Source organism: Canis aureus, chromosome 17, assembly GCF_053574225.1.
Source record: "Canis aureus isolate CA01 chromosome 17, VMU_Caureus_v.1.0, whole genome shotgun sequence".
In the NCBI taxonomy this organism is placed as follows: Eukaryota; Metazoa; Chordata; class Mammalia; order Carnivora; family Canidae; genus Canis; species Canis aureus.
Genome location: NC_135627.1, coordinates 45668651 through 45691933, shown reverse-complemented (window position 1 = coordinate 45691933; position 23283 = coordinate 45668651). Strand labels below are relative to the sequence as shown.

General features: G+C 36.5%; 1 protein-coding gene across 18 annotated transcripts in view; it reads right to left on the bottom strand.

The window, feature by feature from the left end:
* The window catches only part of DIAPH3 (diaphanous related formin 3), a 512559-nt gene that overhangs the window by 199561 nt on the left and 289715 nt on the right, over window positions 1-23283 (bottom strand). For all 18 annotated transcript variants that reach the window (XR_013355827.1, XR_013355826.1, XR_013355823.1 and 15 more), the window contains one exon: window positions 14325-14454. Coding sequence is in view for 12 of the 18 variants with exons in the window: in XM_077855466.1 (XP_077711592.1) it covers window positions 14325-14454 (130 nt within the window). In the remaining 6 variants the exon portion in view is untranslated. The remainder of the gene's footprint in view (window positions 1-14324; window positions 14455-23283) is intronic.

The following is a 23283-nucleotide window of genomic DNA, read 5'->3' as shown; positions in this document are numbered from 1 at the left end:
GGGGAGGTAGTATAGTTTCCATGGCTTCTATGGGTATACCCTAGCACCTCAATGTGTTCTCCAAAGAGAAGCTTCTTCAGCCTCATTGTTTCAGAGTTACTGAAACTTCATGTGACAGGCATGACTGATCAAATAAATAAACATTCGTTGGTGACTCAACTCTATCTCCAGCCCCTTTCCCCAGTCTGGATGTCAGAGGGTAGGTGATAATTCTAACCCTCCAATCACATGTTGTTGCCTCTGGGGAACAGGTCCTCACCTTGGAGCTATCTAGGGTCCTCCTCGCCCCTCATTTGCCTGGGTCATCTCATTAGCATATAAAATATACTTTTATCACTTTAGAAATTCCAAAGGTTTTACAAGCTCTATATCAGGAACCTGGAAAATGACCAAGTACATATTTTTAAATATGCCACATGGATATACAGAAGTACATGTCTGGAAAGAAGGCAAAATTCCAGTACCTGTGAGGAGGTGTAAAACAAGTATATTTTTGATTCATGAGCTGTGTTGCTTAGAGGGGTCTAACAGCCTGGGCTGCCCCTTGAAGAGCCAAATGCTTGTAATTGAACACAGAGCCATCCCCATGAGTGATGAGCACTTCCCAGGGTGATGAGAGAAAGGTTTAAGAAAAAAGCCCGTATGAAATTATCCTGTGAGCCTTTTCCAACTCTTTGTTACCCAGTGGGTCAGAAACTATCTTCTACTATCATTAGGATTTGAAGCAATTTCTCACTGGTTTAGTTTCTGTATCAGTGAAATGGGAAGAATCCTACCTCCTACTTTTACTTCATAGGCATTTCATAAAAGATCAAATGCTGTAACGTAGGATGAGGAGGATTTTTTTTTTTTTTAAGACAGTACATGATGAAGTGTGCTTCTTAGCACTCAATAAGAAATGAAATTTTTAAAGGCTGAAATAAGTAATGGTAGACTCAAAGACAAAGTAAAAAGAATCATCACCATCATCATCAGGCCAGGAACAGTGTTGTGGAAGTCAGTCTAAAAAGAAAAGTTGCTAATTTCAAGAATAAAATACTAAGACCATTTGGGGCATATTCAAACATTTCATGTTGATGCCATAAAGAGTAAGCAGTAGTCTTCAAAAACGCTTCTTGCAGCTACTCTACAAATCCCACTAAGCCATTATTTATGCTTCATCACCGGTCTCTGGTTACAGTATTTGTACATTATGCTTAAGAGGATTTAAGTGTTAAGTGACCAACTTTCACTGGTTTTTAAAATAAGGACCAAAGCACACTTGGAAGAGAGAAGGTATGTGAGCAAATTCTAGGCTAAGCATGCCTGGGCCAACCAATGGGTAAAACCAAAGAATATAGAGGAATTTCATTGGTGTCTTTCTTTTTCAGCAATTCTATTTCCACAGATAATTCCTTTATACATCTTCAAACATAATTTTAATCACACTGTTTGTAAATGTCAAGTTCCTTGAAGCCAGTGATTATATGCATTTTTTGTTTTAAAAATCTCAACTACAGCAAAGTGTTAAATTGTACACTCTCAAGGAAGTGTTAATTTACTGGTATCTTTGTAAGTGACCTGTATGAATTTTATCTTTCCATGTTGTCACATTCCTTGACCAAGAAATTAATCTTATTTTTTTCATTCCTTTCCATTATTTGGAAGTAACAAAACATAGCTAGCATCAAATGAAATAGATTAGATTATTTTAAGGGCAATTTTCACTTTTGTGTTTTCCTCAGTTAATATTCAGTCAGATGGGAAGTCTCTCTGTCACCTCAGATGCTAGGTATGTCTGCCCCCAGGCAACTGTCCATCTGTAATCTCCACATCCCGGTGGGCAACAGAACCCTGAATTGTGTTTCCTGTGGTAGAAAATTGCTAGCTTTTAGTCTTCCCTCTCCTTGCAGCCCTCAGATCCAATCACAACATCACAGCCATTTTACTTGGCAAACAGTTCTTAATTTCTTGCCTGCTACTTAAGTTCTTGCTCACTGGAGCACCATTCAAGTCATCAGGATTCTAATCTCTTCTCTGATCTCTGGTCTCTTTTTTTTTCTTCAGTGCCTCCTCCACACTGTAGAGGAGTTTTCAGACAAACACTAATTTAAAGATGCCCTTTCTCTGCTAAAAGCCAGCTAGGAAACCGCTCTCATGACAACGTTGAAGCTCCACCCACAATCTGGCTTGACTATTTCACATTCCGCTACACTTTATTCTCAGAGCAACATCTTCCTCCTAGTTCCCTCTCCCCACCCCTTTTCACACACTCTGTAGGTACTGACGCTGGAAAAAATACGTCTATGTGCCTTGTCCAATACACCCCTCCATCACTCCTACTCATACATGATAACAAGAGTCAAAATCTCTGGCTAGCCCCCTAGTGAGGTGCCTTCCCCACTCATCACACCTGGTAATTATCTCTATCTTTGCAATTACTACACTCCATTACTTTTATCTTTGTGTGTTGTCTTCCTCTCCCAAATGACTAGGAATTCCTCTAGGGAAGATACCATATTTTATTTATTTTTGTGTCTTCAGTTACATAACATACTGCAGACACTCCAATATTTGCTGAAGGAATGGATTTTGGATTTAGCTTTAACCTCTTGAGGTTAATAGAGTACATATCTAAAATCTTAAAATTCAACACACAGATTTGTCTTCAAGTGCCTTGTCATTACGATAATTATGCATTAGGGGTGTTAAGTATAAAAGTTAAAAGTCACAAGCATAAATATTTAACTTTAAAGTAATCATGAATATAGGCTTTCTGTAATGTGATGGCCTCCACCATCTACTAAGATTTTAAGAAAGGAGAGTAGAAAGTACATACATTTAAGTAATTTTTGCAATTAAGTAACAATCCTCTGTGGCTATCTCCTGAAGGTGCTGGTTATTATTTTATAACAAGCTTACTAAGAAGTGTCGCATTCATCCTTACATATCATGATACAGTCCAGGGAAATTGATTTCTTTAAAGGATGCTTCCGTAACAACTTAGTACCGTAAAACAATTCAGACACGCAACCTAAATGAACTTTCCTGTGCTCACAAACACAGGTGTTTTGCAAGGGCAAGAAACTAGGCGTTATAGCATTTTAGGCTTCCAACCAAATAAAGGTATTTTATATAACTCTAAGAACTTTTTATAAATGCAAGTTTAAAGAAAACAGCAAAGTAGATGGACAAAATGGAGAAGACCTCAGTAGCATTTTAAAAACCTCAACATCAAGTAGGCTTATAACAAAATCTAAGTCCTAGAAGAGCATTATGAAACCCATTATTATTTTGAAAAAGTATAGAACTGAAGCAAGAGGACAGAAAAGCACAAGCTCAAAATGAATTGCAGCTTGGTTCATAACAGGCAAAGAAGTAGTGGGAAACGAGGGGCCAGTTGTCCTCACCAAGCACTGGCCTTCCTCTGCTCAGCTTTTCTGCCATTCCATTGTTCTAATTCTTAATGGGACCCCTTATATTAAATAAATTGTCCAAACTTGCATTCCCTAATTAACTGTATTATATGCAATGAGAGTTTTTATTTTTTAAATAATGTGGTTATTATTTTAATACATCATGCTGCAAAGGAATAGCCTACATCTGCTATGGCACCTGGAAGGAGGTAAGGTGGGAGACAAGCAGAGTAAGGGTGAACGCAGCCCAGTGGAAGGTCTCCCTCAGGTCAGTTCAGCCTTGCCCTCTACAGCCTTGTCCTCTACAACTATGAAGAGGGTGTTAAGGTAAATCAGCTTTTTAGAAACCAGTAGCAGTGGTACATACAAACCTAGTTAACACACTATGTTTACCTCTAAGAATCTGAAAATTCCTTCTCCAAGTAAGATGTTCAAGTACACTGTAAATATTACACAAAAGAGTTCCATCAGAGAGAACTTTGTCACAATATTCATAATGTCCCCTCAGGATAATGGTTTTGTGTGCATATGTATGGGAGATGTCACCACTTTTACCGTGGCCCATGGTTAAATATTAAGTACAGACTGGATGTTGTGCAAATTATAAGACAAATTTTCACATATGACTATGAGGGACCACACAGACTAACAAATCCTGGACTGCATATCTCTAGACCTGAAGAATTGCAAATTTTTTTTTCCTGCCTGTATCTTTCCCCTAAACTCCAACTGTCTGTTAAATATCTTTCCTTAATATTTCATAGGCATCTTAAACTCACATTTTCAGATTGGAACATATCTTCCTCCTTGAATCTGCTTCTACATCTCAGTAAATGATTGGTGTTGTGACTCCTCTTTCTCTCATACCCAACACACCCACTACTATTGGTTCTACCTTCAAAATGTGAATGCTTCCCACCACTGTTGCTATCTCCTTCTGGCCTTAGCCAACATGCTTTCTTCCCTGGATGATTATTACAGCATCTGAGTGGTTCCACTGCTTCTGCCCTTGTACTTCTGTATTTTTTTCCCCAGCACAGCAGTCAAAATAATTCTTTAAAAATAAACGTCAGATGCAAGTCTTCTACTCGAAACCTTTCTAATGGCATCCCATCTCAGAGTAAAGTCAAAATCTGTATAATGGTGAATCTGTCCTATAGAACCTGCTACTACTTTTCTGACCTTATCTCCTCACCTGCCCTCCCTCCCTCTGTTCCAGTCTCACTTCTATATCCTGGGACTTAAACATTGCTCTTCTCTCTGCCTAGAGCGCTTCTCTCAGACACCCAGATTGCATTGCCTCCTCCCTCACACTTTCTTCACCGTTTTTCACAAAGGCCACCTTCTCTATGGGGTGTCCTCTGACCACCTGACCTTAATTGTGAAACAAAACAAAACAAAATAAAACAAAACCAAAACCCTGTCCTGGAACTCCAGAGCTAACCATCCTTCATAATATATATGGGCTTCTTCCTTTGGCATACATCCCATAAAATGTAAACTTCAAGAGGGCAGATACATTTCTTATGCCCTCATGGCTCTATACGGTATCCTAAATTGTGCCTGGATAGAAGAGGCACTCACTGTGGCTCTTAAATGGCTCTTAAAATAATGAATGAATCAATTTTCTTTAAGTCGTTGTTTCTTTTTTTTTTTCCCTGTCAAAGTCAAGTCTGATCCTTACTAACACAAGTGCCTAGCACATTGTTTGTACAGTGAGAATTTAATAAACTGTTTGGAAATAGGGTCCAAACATATCCCAAACTATTAATGAATACTAGTACTTTTTTTCCTTAAAATACATAGTTTGACAGACAGCTGCTGAGAAACTGTCCTAATAGTGATACACATGTTTACTGACAAAAGAGCCTCACTGCTGATCAATTTTAAATCTATACTTGAAGATGACCTCTGCTGAGAGCAGAGAGGAAGATTATTGAGAACATATCTTCTTTAGGTTTTTCTATGAAGGTAAATATCTTTTTCAATGTTTCTATCACATATCATTTATCTTAAGTGTTAGCTCATATTTCATATTTTCACATGGAAATGAAAAACATTTCCAAGTAACTAATTCCTTAACAATTCCAGGCTGGTAATTTTTTTTTTTTTTTTTTTTTTTTTTTTTTTTTAATAACATGCAAACACTTACAGAAAAAAATCTGCTTCAAATTGTTGAAGAGTTGCTGGACCCTAGCAACTTTTTATATAGCTTTTTAATAGTAGAAGCTCTCTTTCAAAAGAAATCTTATTATCAAAGTTCAAAACAGGAAATAAAAATAGTGACTCAGGCTGAAGGAAAATTGAACTCATTTTCCAAATTCCATTCCCTTTGCTAGTGTGCTCAACTGGTGAAAATGCATTGTGTTGCGCATTTATGATCTGTACAGTTTCCTACATGTATATCAGTCTTTAATTTTTAGAAAGGTAAATACATTTTTCAATAACATAGATCTAAGAAACTGTAAAGCTTGCATAAGTTTCAGGCAAGACACAGTTGGAATCTGTTCAAGTAACTATTGAGAATACATGTTAAAATTATGTAATTATATTATTCACAGAGACTCATGTTTATCTGCATCATTAATGATAGAATAAGCAGATGTGTCAACAAGAAATAATCACTGAAAAGTAACAGCTACAACTATAGCAAATATAGAAAATATTAAAAAAAAGAAAATATTTATATAGTTCTTATAGTATGCTATTCAAGCTTTATAATGATCTACACATATTAACCTATAAACTCACAACAAATTTCTGAATTAAGTTCAGCTATTATCCCTGTTTTACAAGTAAGAACATTGAGACCCAGTGGGGACAAGGAACTCATCCAAGGTTTTACTTCTAGCAATGGGCAGAGCTTGGGCTGGATTCCCAATCATCTAAATTGAGAGTTTGTGACTACAACAGCTTCCCCCATAATATAATGCCTCCATGATCTAATAGGGATCACATTTTTATTTTGCCCACTGAAATGATTTATTGGAGTTATTGTAATTGTCACTACTTGTTAGTAAAAATTCCTTAAATTCAGAGGCATATAATGGATTTCAGTTTTGTTTTTTTTTAAGATTTTATTTATTTATTCACGAGAGACAGAGAGAGAGAGAGAGAGAGAGAGAGAGAGAGAGAGAGGCAGAGACATAGGCAGAGGGAGAAGCAGGCTCCTTACAGGAAGCCAGATGTGGGACTCGATCCCGGGATTCCAGGATCACACCCTGAGCCAAAGGCAGACGCTCAACCACTGAGCCACCCAGGTGTCCCATGGATTTAACTGCTTTAGTATTTGCATGTAATGCATGTAACGATGAAAGAAAAGAGTATTTCATAAGCTCATCAACAATAACCCTTAAACACCCAAACATTTCACAACATAATGCTAAATGCTTTCCATATATAGGTCTGTGTGACTGCACTTCACCATTTCATGACACTCAGATGGTGCTAATTTCCATGCAGTTATGGGAGTGAGAACAAGGATGACTAGAGGGAGTTAATCAGCCTCCCTCTCACCTCCAAATCCATGGCCACAAAGCACGTCAGCACGTGACTTATTTGGAAATAGGATCTTTGCACAAGGAAGCAGTTTAAGATCTCGAAATGAAATCACCCTGGATTTAGGGTGAGCCTTAAATCAAATGACCAGTATCTTTACAAAGAAAGGCGAGAGAGACATGGAGGAGAAGATACCACCAAGGATTGCTAGCAGCTACCAGAAGAAGCTAAGAGAGAGGCATGAGATGCCTCCTCCTTGAGGCTTCCAGAAAGAACTCATCCTACCAACACTTTGATTTCAGACTTCTGTACTCCTGAATAATTAGAGAACAAATTCCTACATTTCTCCTGTTTAAAGGAACCTAGCATGTGGTAATCGGTTATGGCAGCCCAAAGAAACTAACACAACTATTATTTCAAGACTTTGCAAGCTGTGTACAGCCTAGTTTCTGGGGAGCAGTTGGCAGTTTTACCTGCAGCAGCTGAGCCACCCCATGCCTCTTCAACCAGCTGGCTACCTGTCAACCTAGTGAGCAGTGACATTCAGCAGATTGCGGTGAGGGAGTTAGTTCCATCCACTGCTTAGGCTTATTCAGAGTGTACAGATTTGTTATGTGAAGCTATCCTTCAGAAAGCTCTCATTCTGAAATTTTCTTTCATCCACCTTGTTTATAATTTTCCACTTCCTGTTACAAAACTGAGGCACAGTAAACTTAGATGGCTTTGCAGTCAGCCAGCTAAGAGAACTCTAAGACCTTGGTTGTCACTGTTGATCCTGCCCTATTACTTGATGTCCTGTTACTTGATGTTAGCTAGGGCTCACGGGTGACACTGATAGAATTGTTCCAGTAGCTATTTCAAATCTGCAGCTGGCCCCAAATCTGCAAACACTGTAAACTGTTAGTTTCTTGAAAAGATTAATGCTGTATTGATGCCATTTTCAGTCTGCTAACCTCCAAAAAGATAGAGAGGGGTCTTCCTGATGTGTTTTTCTTCTTCATCATCATCTATCAGCCCCAGCAGCAGCCGATTCAGGAAATGTTCTCAGCTCAGTATCTCAAAAAGCAATCTTTAGCTGGAAGTATAGTTCCTTCATGCCTAGTGTTCTTCAGTGTCAGTCTAGAGAATCCTTAATCCTTCTGGGGACTTTGGCAATGGTCTTTCTACATTCCATTATGCTGCTTTTCAAATTAGTTTATATTCGCACAGAGAAACCATACAATACAACCTTATGTGCAAGTCTACAATATAAACTTTAATTATTTAAGATTTCATTTATTTATTCATGACAGACACACACACACACACACACACACACACACACACACACACAGAGAGAGACAGAGACATAGGAAGAGGGAGGAGGCAGCTCTTCAAGGGGAGCCCAATACAGGACTTGATCCCAGGACCCAAGAATCACGACCTGAGCCAAAGGCAGACGTTTAACCACTGAGCCACCCAGGTGCCCTGTTTTCACTATTTCTATAGGATAATGCAAAAAAAGGTACAACCATCCATTCCACACCTCCCTTTCAGAAAAGAGTCAAAAGATAATTCAGAGTGTTACTAGCCTTTATTGACTACTTGCTTATAATAAAATTACAACTATTAAAGTAGCAAAAGAGAGGTAGGTGGTAAAGAAATATACAGAGGGATACAGCAAGTAAAAAAAAAAAAGGCAAAATAGAACAAAAACTTAATATACCAGTATAAACAAACTCATTCCAAAAATAAAATCCAGGAGATACCATAGATCTAACCCTGAAATTAAATGTGAATACTCATGAATATATTTATTTAGATTGCCTCAATATTTCCTTATACATGTACTAATTTATGTTAGGTCTATTCAAAAAAGGAATTGAGGCATACTTGTAATTACATAAAGTCATGTGATAATTCATGGTTTGTACAAGAACCTTTGATATCCCAAACTTGACTACTAGTGAACACCTAACACAGCAGGTCTTTAACTGTTTCTTTAAGTGATCTGATCAAGTAAAAAAAATCATTCCACATACGTACTCTATTCTACCGTCAAAGACACTATAAGCAGGGGGGCCCGGATGGCTCAGAAGTTTAGAACCATCTTCAGCCCAGGGCCTGATCCAGGAGTCCCACGTCGGGCTCCCTGCATGGAGCCTGCTTCTCCATCTGCCTATCTCTGTCTGTCTGTCTCTCTGTCTCTTATAAATAAATAAATAAAATCTTTAGAAGAAAAAAAAAAAAAAGAAAGAAACTCTAAGCAAGAGAAGTGCCTTTAGGGTATTCTATTAGCTTGCCAGGGCTGCATCACAAATGTCATGGACTGGGAGGCTTAAACAACAGAAACTTATTTTCTCATAGTTCTGAAGTCTAAGATCAAAGTGTCAGTAGATTTGGTTTCTTCTGAAGTCTCTTTCCTTGGCTTGCAGATGGCCACCTTCTTGCTGTGTCCTTACATTGTCAGTCTGTGTACGTGCGAATCCCTGGTGTCTATCTGTCCAAATTTCCTCTCCTTATAAGAATACAATTCACACTGGATTATGTTCTACCCTAAGAGCCTCATTTTACTTAATCGCCTCTTTAAACACCTACCTTCACATTCAATCACAATCTGAGAGACTAAGGATTAAGAATCCACATAGGAAAGGCTTGGACACAAAGGAGAATTCAGCTTCTACCAGAATATATTTTTGTGTTCTTTCTTGACAATTTAATTAAAGTGATACTCTATGTGGCTGTCTTCTCTAAGTTATTTTATTATAAACACCCCCCACTTTATTCTTTTAAATTATTTCACTATATTGACGAAAATGCACACAAATGAATATTTTCATAAAACTCTAATATCTTACAACTGACCTGAAATACCAGATGAATTATTTATCTCACAAAATTTTGAGGCCCCAACCTATGACTTCCCTGATATAACGGTTTCAAGTAACATAATGTTATTTATGTTAAGTCTATTGCACAAGTATTTTTATGTATTTACAGTATACACTTAATGTACAAAATGCAATTGAATTAATAATTAATCCTGAATATTGAAAATATATACATCAAACTAATACATTTTAATTGGCATTTTTACAAGCATATAGTATAAGGTTAATGGGAGCCTTTGAAAATGCTTTTTGCTTGTTACAGCAGATGAATTTGAATTTTCAAACACTACGCATTTCCAGGTGGCAGCCACCTGGAAATGAAGCGTTCTAAGTGCTCACAGTAGGTGAATAAAAGATAAACATTTGGTATTTAGTAAGCCATTTATCATCAAATGTTGGAAAGTCACAAGGCACTGGAATTGGTGATGTATTTGAGTAGACAAATATTTGGGTCAGATCAAGGAGTTACTAGCTAAAAGCAAACAAATCATCTTAAAAGCAGAGAAGTCAATAAAATGGAGAGGACAAATATCAAATGTAGGATATCAAAGAATGCTCCTGAAAGCCAACCATGTGGAAATGGAAAAAAGTGAAAAATATCAGAAATGGGGAACCATTAAATCCACTCTGACAATACAAGGAAGGCAGCTCTTTCTTTGGCAGCCCTTTCAGTAGTTCCAGGAATAGTCTCTAACCTGGACTCTGAGTTCTTAGAGAGGTCTCAGATTTTTTGGAAAACATGAATCTATCTTGAAGGAAAAAGTAGAGCACACCGTAGCTTAGGTAAGGCTCCTCAGAACGGCCAGGAAAAAGCACAAGAGGGAAGGTGACATTTACACTAAGCTGCCTGCTGAAGGAGGCAATGAGGCAACATTCTGGGCTGCAGCCGCCACTTGCCATAGATCTAACTTAGAACTTACCACAGGGCTCTAGGTGACATGCTGAAGGCTGGAAAGGGACCAGGTGAATGAGAAGAAGGAAATCAAAAGAAAGGGTGCTAAGAAGGATTTTCTCAAGTAAGTAAAATTTGGGGAGGAGAGGTTACAGGAAGGAGAGGAATTAAGAGCCATGCTTTAGGGGTGTAGTATGGTCTCTGGGTTGTGGTGTTGCTGGAGATGGCAAAGACCCTGCTGGGTATGCACATGGGGAGCTTAGCAGGGCAGACTGGGGTGCTGATTTGTAAGTCATTAATGGAATGACGGTATTTAAGCCCTTGGAAACTGAAGAGATCACCTAAGGAGTTAATGGGAGAAAGGAAAAGAAGGGCTCAGGATTAGTCTGATAACACTTAGCAATACTAAGAGACTGAATCGAAGAGGAGGAGGAAGTAAAGGATCCTAAGGATGCAAGAGGAGCCAGTGAGGACATGCCAGTATGGTCACCTGGGTTGCACCATAATGCAGGAACCAAACTTTGGACCAGCGACAAGACAAGGACACAGTGTCAGGGGACACTGAGTTATCAAACAACACTTGCTTATCAAATGAAGAGATGAGTAACAGACTGGACTTGCATGGCATTCCCAGAATTTAGACTATCTAGGCAAGAAGAGAAATAAATATACAGCAGAGATACGATGAACCTAAAAGAGACAGGGCTGAACAAGGTGACACTTATAAACTTATATTGGTTTTACTTTAATATGCTCCCCCAAATCCCCAGAGTTTTGTCATATTTTCTACTCATTAATAAAATACCATTCCAAGTTAATAATGAAGCAGGTTAATGTGAAATAATCAATAAAACCTTCACAGATTAGAGTCCATTAACTTCAACTGTTTAGACAAGAGAACAATGTATTCAACCCTTAAAAGACCAGGAAAAAAAAAAAAGGAAGAAATATTGCAACGGTATATAGAAATACAATAATGACCCAAAATATTTTCACTGAAATACAACAGAAAAGCTGTAAGCCATTATCTCTTAGAAAAGAAACAGCCTTAATGAAGTAGATTTTTGAAAATTGTCATACGGGTAAGCTCATTAGTTGCATTGAAAGATCCCCCTGCTGATCCACGAGGACTTAATGGCCAGGATTTTGTTATGTCTCAAAAACAAAGGTACTTTTTAATTCATGTGATAGCTCACTGAGGAGACTTCAAATATGGAAACTTTTAAATGATGATATATAATATAAAGCCACTGAAATTTTCCAAAGCAAACTCAGACTTATTTCATACAAAACTATTATACTCATTCCTCTAAAATCTCACTCATTAATAGGATAATATAATCACATGAAGAAATTATACTCAATAACCACTTACACTATATAAAAAAATCTATATCCATCTATATCTGCATACATCTCAGTGATGGCTTTTCTCTTTCAAATATCTAGTTGACTGCTGCCGGTGAAACACGTTCATGTTATCTGCTGACCTATACACATATGCATGCCTCCGCTATAACAGATGGAAATGAAAAACCTCCAAGGCCCTAGGTGCTCCCGATAGAAACATTAAAAAAGAAAACAAACAGAAGTACCTAATTACCAAGTTACAACTCTACAAGCCCTTATTAAAGTTTGTTTTCAAAGGCAAAATAATGAAATACTTATACAGAATTTTAGTACAATCAAGTGAGTCAAAATAGATCAATGATATTCTAAAAACTTAATTTAGAGCAAAACTGCTAGAAAATAAATTCTATACTAAAACATACATCTGAAAAGAAGTATGTCCCAGCTTACTGCTCAGTTTTAGAACCAGGAGGAAACAATGGTGAAGTGGTCAAGGAATGCAAAGTGTCATTATCATAAAATGCTCGCATAGATTTAATTCTTCCCAAAGACCTAATGTTGATATAAGCTATCACTCTACTCTGCTATCTTTTCTCCAGAAAAAGAGCTTTCTCTATATTTCAAGGTATTAAGTGTAACTTTTTCATCTACTATTCTTTTACTTATCATGCTTACCATTCATCACTTTCAATTCTCTTTTGGCCTGTTTACTTAAATTTTATTCCAAAATTTCCGAAATCTCATTTTAGAGAAGTTACCTTCCCTGAATTAATGAATCAATCACTTAGAAGCTATTTTGAGTATCACTGAATTATTTTTAATGCTGCCCCCCTCATGTACTTTTGCCCTACCTCATTGTTTAAGAAAATAATTACTTTCCCTTTTTAAATTCCATTAAAACACTCACACCCATATATATGGTCACTATATTCTTATTCCGAGGACATTCTAAGGTAGGTAGCACAAGGGTAAAGTAAGTAATTCCAACATCATTACAACATTAAGCATGCAGAAGCATAGAGTATAAAGCTTATTTTTGGTCTTAAACATTCAGACTAAGTATTTCTAACTACCCACCACCCCCACCTCAACTGGCTGTATGAGATACATACTTCGAAGAAACATACATCTCAGGAAAAAAGTGTCAAAGACCATCTCATCCAACCACAATGCCACTCTGCAGATACAGTGCTGCAATCCCTGTCTTACAGAAGAAACAACTTAAAGGGAGTAGAAAATGACAAAGGTGACTTTTTTAAAGAATGAATATTCACTAAAATATGGGGGTGAGGGGAAGTGCTCTTAAGTTGACAAACTCCAATTTTAAGACAATAAACATTACAAAAATAGCCTGACATTTCTAATGACCAGTTTTCAACACGATGACAATATAGATAGCTCACCATTTCAAATGAGTTGTCTTCCAAGATGCATGCATGTATGTATGCATGCATATATTCATGTATTCATAAATTGGTTGTTGGAACAAATAAAATTTTTTCCATTGAATCAATATATAAAAATTGGATTCTTCAAGTGGTCAAAAATTGCATTTAAATTATATTCATAACGAGCTATTAATAACAGGTCCTATCCTATCATGACCCTTTGCAACCTGATCTAAATCCAGTAGGAACCAGAAGATTAGATATCTGGGCATTATAAAGGGCTGAATGGAATTTCTGGCAGTTTAGGCTCTACTAGGACAAAGGATGCAGTCTCTACCTTTGGTGTGGGTGGAGATAGATTTAGAACTCAGGCTAAGTGGGGACATTGATTACCGGGGCATGGCCCAGGCACAAAGATAGCCCCCAAGTGAAGGATACTGAATCAAGAACGTAAAGACTGCTAACTCTGGGAAACGAACTAGGGGTGGTGGAAGGGGAGGAGGGCGGGGGGTGGGAGTGAATGGGTGACGGGCACTGGGGGTTATTCTGTATGTTAGTAAATTGAACACCAATAAAAAATAAATTAAAAAAAAAAAAAAACAAGAGAGCAACACCATGGCTACGGTGGAAGCAGCTGAGCAGCAGGGGGTGGGGCTGGTAGGTGTTGATAAGGTTTAAACTAAACAACAGCATATTTTTATATTTTAAATTCAGGGCCTTGTTATGTAATAAAACAAATTAAATTCAGAGTTCCAATAATGACAACTCATAAAATAAATGTCCTACAACATTCTGCTTTTAGAATGACAGATTCAGTATGAAAACACTGTGGCAAAGTATCAAGTATGTTCAAATAAAAGACATTATTTTCTGTCTTTATGTACTAACTGAAGACCCAGCACAATAAAATGTTTTCTATAAAAGCACAAACCTTTACTAGCTTTGTCTAAATGTTCCAAATCATCCACAAAATTCAGGATATCAGGATACTTTTCTTCACATACTTCCACCAGAAAATGAAGTAGTGTTGTTTTCTGATCTGCTGATTTCGTGTCCTTTAGCTAGACAAGATGAGAGGGAGAAAAAAACAGTTAAAAATATTTTGATAATATGTCTACTTACATAATGTTAATGTTGTATTTTGTAGGTAAGAAGTAAATGAATTGTAAAATTAGTTAATTCTATTTTTGAATTGCAAATGCTTAAATACTTGAAAAGCTACTAAGTATTGTTGTTTCAAGTCATTAGCATTTGTTGAAAAGAAAGTATAAACTTAATCCAATCTATTATGCAACATTCTATGGGGGAAAATACATGACAAACACTTAAGAAAACAGAAGAACCCGAAAGTCTATATAGTAGTACTTAACCCCAGGCGTTTGTTCCTTTTTTTTCGTTTTTTTAAATTTGGCACGTATTTATGGAATGCCTAGTAGATGCTGGAGTTGGAGATACAACAACAAAATAAGACACAGGTTTGATTCCTCAAGAAGGTGCTTAGTGGGGGGAAAAATACACATGCACAACACAACACACACACACACATGGACATTTACCCAGGTGTGACCGACAGTATACCAAAACATAATCACAAAGCATGCCTCAGAGGACTAGACACCTGGACTGAACACTGGTAGACAGGAAGTTGTATGGGACAGAGAGGAAGGGAAGAAGAAACTTTAGAAGTGCTATACCACAAGCAGATGGAGCAGTATTTGAAAAAGGCCACAGATGAAGAGAAAACGACACATTTGAGGAGGCTAAGTGACTCTGAAAAAGAAGTGTGTGTTGAGGAAGACAATAGAGAGTAGAAAGATAAGTCTGGGAAGACAGGAAAAGACCAGACAACAGGAGGAAAGGTATGCCATGCAGTAGTAGAAAGATTTTGATCCCTAAGAACTGGGGAGTTTTTAAATTGGGTAAGAGATGATGAGACCCACAGTTTAGAAGGCTCCCTCTAGCACAGTGTGAATAAAAGACCAAAAAAAAAAAAAAAAAAAAAAAAAAAAGCAAGGCAAAGAACAGAAGAAGGTAGAGTAACTCACAAACCCTTAACAACAGTCCAGGCAGGGAGAGACATCGGCCTGACCCAGGGCAGAGCCTCGGGGATGGCAACAATGGGACAGAGGGGGCACAGAGACCCAGGTGATGCAATGGATTGAAGTTAACGGAAAGATAGAGAAACAGAGGCGGGTGCAGTGCGGTATGCAAAGAGCCTGGTTTTAGTTTTGCACAAATTGAGGTTGAAGCTTTTAAGGAGCATCCAAGTAAAAATGCCCACAAAGGATGTAGATGGATAGAGGTGTACAGAAGTATTTCTCAATCTTTTTCTTTCATCATTGCTGGCTAAAGAGCATTTTTAGGTATTTTTTTTCCCTAAGCATATGCATCTACGAAATTTTAAAATCATAAGTATACCGTATATCTGTTCACATACTGTATATCTATGCTTTACACATAAAAACAGCCAGATACTTTTGCTTCCCAAGAACGAATTTCCTATCCCCTGGTGGTGGATAAACCATTGAGCAGCTCTGGCTAGAACTCAGAGGAGTATAATGGTCTAGGCTTGCCATTTTGTGAGCCCTTAAGTGCCCAAAGCTCAACAGTTGATCAAATGAACCCAAACAGGAGCACAGAATGAAAACATATATATATATGCATGTGTGTGTGTATGTATATATATATATATTTTTATATGTAAAAGCATACACATGCATGTGTGTTTTTACATATAAATAAATGTCCCTGTGTGTATATATACTTATATAAATATATATATTTACATGCAAATATATAACCTAGTGATAATCCCAGTTCACAGTTATTTTTTACATGCTAATAAGGACATTTAGAATCTTTCAGTCTGTATTCACATATATTGAGAATGTTAATCTGATTTATTAAAAGCTACCTTTGGTCCATAATTTCCTTCATACTATCATCTTGAGTGGATAAGGCCAGAGTAAAAGTAGCAAACTTTCATAAATTTAATAATTTTCAAAAAAAAAAAAAATTTAATAATTTTCTCTTGTACGACCAAGACAACATAAAAGCTGTCTTTGGCTTTGTTTTTATTTATTTTTTCAAGTACCCTAGTAGTGAACTCTTCTATCCCTCCATCCCCGTGACAGCAATGACCATGTGGGGAATAGCATCGTTTCTATGGACTCTCAGCTCCCGACCGCCACTGGTTACATCCCCTCTTCACAATGCTCCTTTCTTGTGAAACTAGACATGCAGCCCATATGGAATGTTGATCAGCACAAGCATCATCTACCTCTATAATTTGTAAAGACTGCAAAGAGCTTTCCAGTGCTAGATACGACATATCTAAATAGCCAGCAACTGCTAGGATTAATATATCAAGAAAACTCTTTGATCTAACAACAACCAGCTGGATCAATCTTGATCTTTATTCATGAGCAATAAAAATTCAGATTTAGAATTCTGGAGTTTAAGATAGTTTATAGCATCCACCAGTTTAGTAAATGTTAAGTATACAAGTCAAACAAAGATTCAAGTTATTCAAAGACCGTCACAAAGCTAGACGGCAATTCACAGAGGAGGGTTCTCTGCTGGCTGTATTACTGAAAACATCAACTGGTTAGCAAGGAGAGAATCGGCAACAGCCTAATATTAAAAAGAATATCTACTGAATAGTAAATGGAAGCAACATTCTCCCATCCTTTCAGAATCTGTATTTAACAACTGTAAGACAAAAGAAAAATCAAATTTCCAAATAAATTTGAAAGTAGACCTAATAAATGAGAAGGAGTTTAGATAAAAAAAAAAACAAAGATGGCAACCAACTGTCGATAACATCTGGTGTCTCATGTATAAATTGCTCTGCTGCTTTAAATTCCAGGGTGGAGAATCTTCATTCAGGTCCTAACATTTTCAGGACAAAGTACACAAAGGTATTCTTCTTCCCCCAGTGATTCTATTCCTTCCCTCCTTTCCCCAAAATGCTTTACAAAAAAGAATGAAGACCGTCTTCTAAAAGCATGAATGCACAAGAAGATATTTATCAACATCTTTATCTATTTGCTCAATTTTTTTTGACTTTTTAAATTTTTATTTATTTATGATAGTCACAGAGAGAGAGAGAGAGAGAGAGAGAGAGAGAGAGAGAGAGAGAGGCAGAGGCAGAGACACAGGCAGAGGGAGAAGCAGGCTCCATGCACCGGGAGCCCAACGTGGGATTCGATCCCGGGTCTTCAGGATCGCGCCCTGGGCCAAAGGCAGGCGCCAAACTGCTGCGCCACCCAGGGATCCCTTTTTTTGACTTTTGATAAACATGAACAAAAAGGTGCATTCTATTTCCACTAATTACTCGTATCCTACATAATCAGCATCTGAGCTACAGAAAAAGGAAAGCTTGGGGGATGGTGCTAATTTTGTTGAAGAGAAAGAATAGTTCACTTGAGCACACTTCATAACGCTAACTCTTGGAAAGAAAATGAAGCTAAAATATTTGCTTTAAAAATTCGGTTAGGTTTAAAAAATCTGCTTTATTTAAATTTTAAGAGACATTGCTTGACAGGCTTCCTTTTGTTTTATTGCCAAGAGATGTATCTTGCTGATGAGTAATCATGGCTGTTAAGGAGAATTTCTTATTTGTATATTGTTTCTTTAAGGTACATTTAATGCAGTATGAATGTCAAATAAACAAAAAGATGGATGGAGTTTCTTCAACTGCTCTGTTCATTCCAGACAAATAATGTTAAAAGAAGATCCTGTAATAAATCATGGCCTACTTGTCACTCTGGAGTAGAATTCCTTTGTAGCTACAATGCGATGTTTTGAAATATTTTTAAGCCATTCAGCACAAATTTGGATGACATTTGAAGAATATTCCATTGTTTTAATCACAAGGCAAATTCCTAAAATAAAAGCTGAGTATCTTTTTGGTGATCCTCAGAATCCAAAGGCCCCTTACTCTTTGACTAATGACACTTAAGCCATAAGAGTACTGCCAAATTATTAACTTTGATCCCATTACCGTGTTTCTATTATCTAAGTATGTATCAAAACAGCACAGATTCTCTAGCTGTTGACATTGTTGAACATCATAAAATGACAAAATTATGAGAATCTAGAAGACTCATTAATATTGGTAATGATCAATGTTAATTGATTTTTAATCATAAATATCAATAATCAATGTTAATATTAATGCCATTAACACTAATATCACTGGTACTATTATAGCCGCAACTCTTTTTTTTTTTTTTTTTTTTTAAAGATTGTATTTATTTATTCATGAGAAACACAGAGAGAAGCAGAGACACAGGCAGAGGGAGAAGCAGGCTCCATGTAGGGACCCTGATGTGGGACTTGATCCCGGGTCTCCAGGATCACGCCCTCGGCTGAAGGCGGCGCTAAACCTCAGGGCCACCGGGGCTGCCCAATAGCCACAACTCTTATATGGCACTTATCCTGACACCGGGACTAGCCAAAGAAATATTTAGTGCTTAAAACACATAATATCTTTATGAAGAACTAGTATTATACCTATAACTAAGGAGGAGAAAAAAGTTTGGAGAGAGATCATGTAACATACCCCAGATAACATAGCTTCTATCTGGTAAAACCAAGGTTTGAATCCATGTCTGTGTGAATCCAAAGTTGATAACCACTACAAAACAGTCCCTCTACAAAAATCTTGAGATTATCATGTGTCAAATAAACAAATTTCTCAAAGCCACAGTGGACAAAAATAATAGCAACAAAAGAACAACAATGACATTTAAAATACTGAAGTCCTGTAACCTGTTAATTCTAGCCTGGAAAGCCTCTAAAAACAGACACCTGAGTCATTCTCTAGTTCTGAGAGCATGACATTCTTTCTAGTGTTATATCTATAAATTTAATAAAATGCCACCTGAATCTTATCACTCAAACAAGTCTTTCAACATTGCTGATAGATTAGTGCTGACAAAACATTATAGGAATATGGTTAGATGAAAAGATGGCTGTAAAGTTTAACCTTTAACAGCCTTGAACAAGTATATCCTCTAACAAGTATATCATATTCCATTTTAAATCCTATGCAGAATAAAGTGATTTGCGTACTTATGAAATAGTATCTCTAAATTTAGGTTAAAGGTATTCACACAAAAATAGATGCGTTAACACATACTGTCATAGAATATAACACATTTTCTCGGACAGGAAGCTCAATGCACCAGTAAAAACCCACTAGTGTAAATCACAACTATACAATGAATAATGTTTCTTGATATGTGTAACCACATTAACAAAATAACCAGCATGTTGGTTAAACTTTTGAAGGAGATTAGTTATCTCTACAATGGAAATAAAATCTTAATTTAAATAAGATGCTTAATGTCATCTATGTCATTGCTGTAACTATTAATACCATAAACTTTCAAAATGATTTTTAATATAGGTAGAGATCAATTGATAATAGATTTAAAAAAAAGAACATTAGACAAATAATTTGTGATATTCATTAGTAAACATAATTTATATTGTGTAATTTTCATTTTAAAATGATGAGTTGAAACATTAAATAAGGAAGAAAATGCTTTATATAATGTGGATTCCTATAATTATAAGCTGAATTCTTTCATATTCCCCCTCAACTTTCCCTGAATTATGTTTTTAATTTATTTCTCTTGGATTTTGGTGCACAGAAACTGCAGTGTTGCAGCATTTCTGTGCTGTAGTAAAACTTTTAGCTTATTACATTATCTACTGTATTGTTCAATGTTCTGTTTACACAGCCTTCTCATTCCACAGGACATACAAAACAGTTCAGTGTTCTTCAGTTAATATAACTAGGTCAAATATATTAATTTTAAAGTAGATGTTTTACCTTTATTTTTTAAACACTGGATTTTATTTTTTTTTTAAGCAGCTCCAGCTTTACAGAAAAAACATAAGCAGAAAATAACAGACTTCCCATATACCTTTTCCTCCAGCAAAATTCCCCTATTAGTATGTTGTGCATCCCAAATGATGTGCTGATATTGATACATCATTAACTTGAGATCCACTGTTTACATTAGGGTTCACTCTGCCTTCTACAGTTGCATATAAAGAATGAATATCATGTATCTACCATTACCCTGTCATGCAGAATACGTCCTCCCTCCCCCCTAAATTTCCTGCACTCAATCTATTCATCTCTTTCTTCTTGCCTTCCTAACACAGCTTACTATCTAATTTTCTCTTTTCCAAAAAGCATATATGTATGGCTTCCAGTATGCAGGCTTTTCAAATTGACTTCTTTTACTTAATATGCATTTAAGTAATGCATATTACTTCCTTCAAGTCTTTTCTAGGCTTGGGAGATCATTTATTATTGAATAATAGTCTATTGTATGGAGGCATCACAGTTTACTCATTCACCTAACCGAAGGACATCCTGGTTGTTTCCATAGTTTGGCAATTACAAATAAAGCTGCTATAAATATTTTTGTTCAGGTTTTCTTTAGAAGATTTTACTTATCCATTCATAGAGACACAGAGAGAGAGGCAGAGACACAGGCAGAGGGAGAAGCAGGCTCCATGCAGGGAGCCCGACGTGGGACTGGATCTGGGTCTCCAGGATCACACCCTGGGCTGCAGGCGGCGCTAAACCACTGCACCACCAGGGCTGCCCTTTTGTGCAGGTTTTCAACTTCTTTGAGTAAGTTTAAGAGTGTGATCACTGAATCCTCTGTTAAATATATGTTTAACATGAGGCACCTGGGTAGTGAAGTCAGTTAAGTATCTGATTCTTGGTTTAAGCTCAGGTAGTGATCATAGAGTCATTAAGTCGAGCCCTGTGTCAGGGTATGGAGTCTACTTGACTCTCTCTCTCCCCCTGCGCCTCCTGCTCGTGCTCTCTAAAATAAATCTTAAAAAAACAAACAAACAAACAAAAAACCTGTATCTAACTTGACAACTGCCTAACAATTTTCCAATGTAGAATGTACCATTTTGCGTTCTCTTCAGTAATGAATGACAGTTTCTATTGTACCACATCTTTGCCAGGATTTGGTCTTACCAGTGTTTCAGATTTTGGCCCTTCTCTTAGGTGTGTAGTGCTGTCACATTATTTTAGCTTGCAATTCTCTACTGACATATGATGCTGGTTATCTGTTCATATATTTACTGCCATTTGTAAATCTTCTTTGGTGATGTGTCTGGTTAAGTCTTTTGACCACTTCCTTGTTGAGTTTTAAGAATTATCTGTATATTTTGGATACAAGTCCTTTATCAGTTAGGTATTAGCAAAGATTTTCTCCGGGTCTGTGGTTTGTCTTCTATCTTAAAAGTGTTTTTTGCAGAGCAGAAATTTTTAATTTTAATGAAATCCAACCTGGCAATATTTATCTTTCAAGGTTCATGCTTTTGGTATCCTATCTAAAAAGTCACTGCCAAACCCAAAGTCACCTATATTTTCTCTTGTCTTTTAGAAGTTGTAGAGTTTTGCATTTTTACATTTAAGCCTCTATTTTGAGTGAATTCTTAAGAAAGGCATGAGGCCTATATGTACACACATTTTCTCTTGCATGTTTATGTGCAATTGTTCCAGCACCATTTCTTCAAGAGAGTATTATTCCTCCACTGAATTGCCTTTGTTTCTTTGTTAAAGATTTGACTATATGGAGCTTTTTCTGAGCACTCTATTTTGTTCCATTGATCTATGTTTTAAATCAATACAACAATGTTTTGACTACTGTAGTCTTCAAGTCCAGTAGTTTAGTCCTCCAACTCTGTTCTTCAGTGTTGGGTTGGCTATTATGGGTCTTTTACATATCCATATAACCTTTAGAATCAGCAACAATATTCACAAAATAATTTACTGGGATTATGATTTGGATTGCATTGAATCTACATATTAAGTTGGAAGAAGAGACATCTTAATATCGAATATTCTTTTCCCTTAACATGGATATCTATTTCCTTATTAGATCTTTATTGATTTCTTTCATCAAAGTTCTATAGTCTTTCTCATATGAATCTTGTATGTATTTTAGTGTTACTCTTTTGTGTACTAACATAAGTGATACTGTTTTTACTTTCAAGTTCCAATTGTTCAATGCTGGTATTTGAAAAGTAATTAAATTTTTTATGTCTATGGCATATCCTGAAACTTTGCTATAATCACTTATTAGTTCCAGGAAGTATTTTACTTTCTTTTTTTCTTTTTGGTCAATTTGGGGTGATTTTCTATATAGGCAATCATTTTACTTATGAACAAAGACACTTTTATTTATTCCTTCTCAATCTAAATACCTTTTGTTCAATTTTCTTGTATTACTGTATTAGCTAAGACTTCCAATACAACGTTGAATAAGAATGGTGAGCAGGGATAGCCTTTCCTTGTTCCCAAAGACGTAAACATTCAGTTTCTTACATTAGGTATAATGGGAACTGTAGTTTTTATAGATATTCTTATAAATTTGAGGAAGTCCCCCCTATATTTCTAGTTTAAGTGTTTTACATGAATGGAAGTTGGCTTTTATCAAATGCATTTTCTACATATACTGATATGATCAAATGGTTTTTCTTCTTTAGCCTGTGGGTGTAATGAATTCTGTTAATTGATTTTCAAATGTTTAGCCTCTTGTACCTGTCCCACTTGGCTGTGGCATGTAATTTTTTTTATACATCATTAGTTTTGGCTTATAACCTTTTGCTAAGAATTTTTGCATCTATGTTTATGAGAGATATTAACCAATAATTTCCTTTCTTGTAATGTCTTTGCCTTGGGTGTGCACCCATTTTTATCATCGTACTCCCTCACATCTGCCATCTAAGAACAAATGTTCACAAATGCCACTCTCTAACTATAACTATAGATACAATAATGGTGCACGTTTTGCCTCTATACCAAAAACGTAAGTACAATGCAGATCCTTGACAAAGAA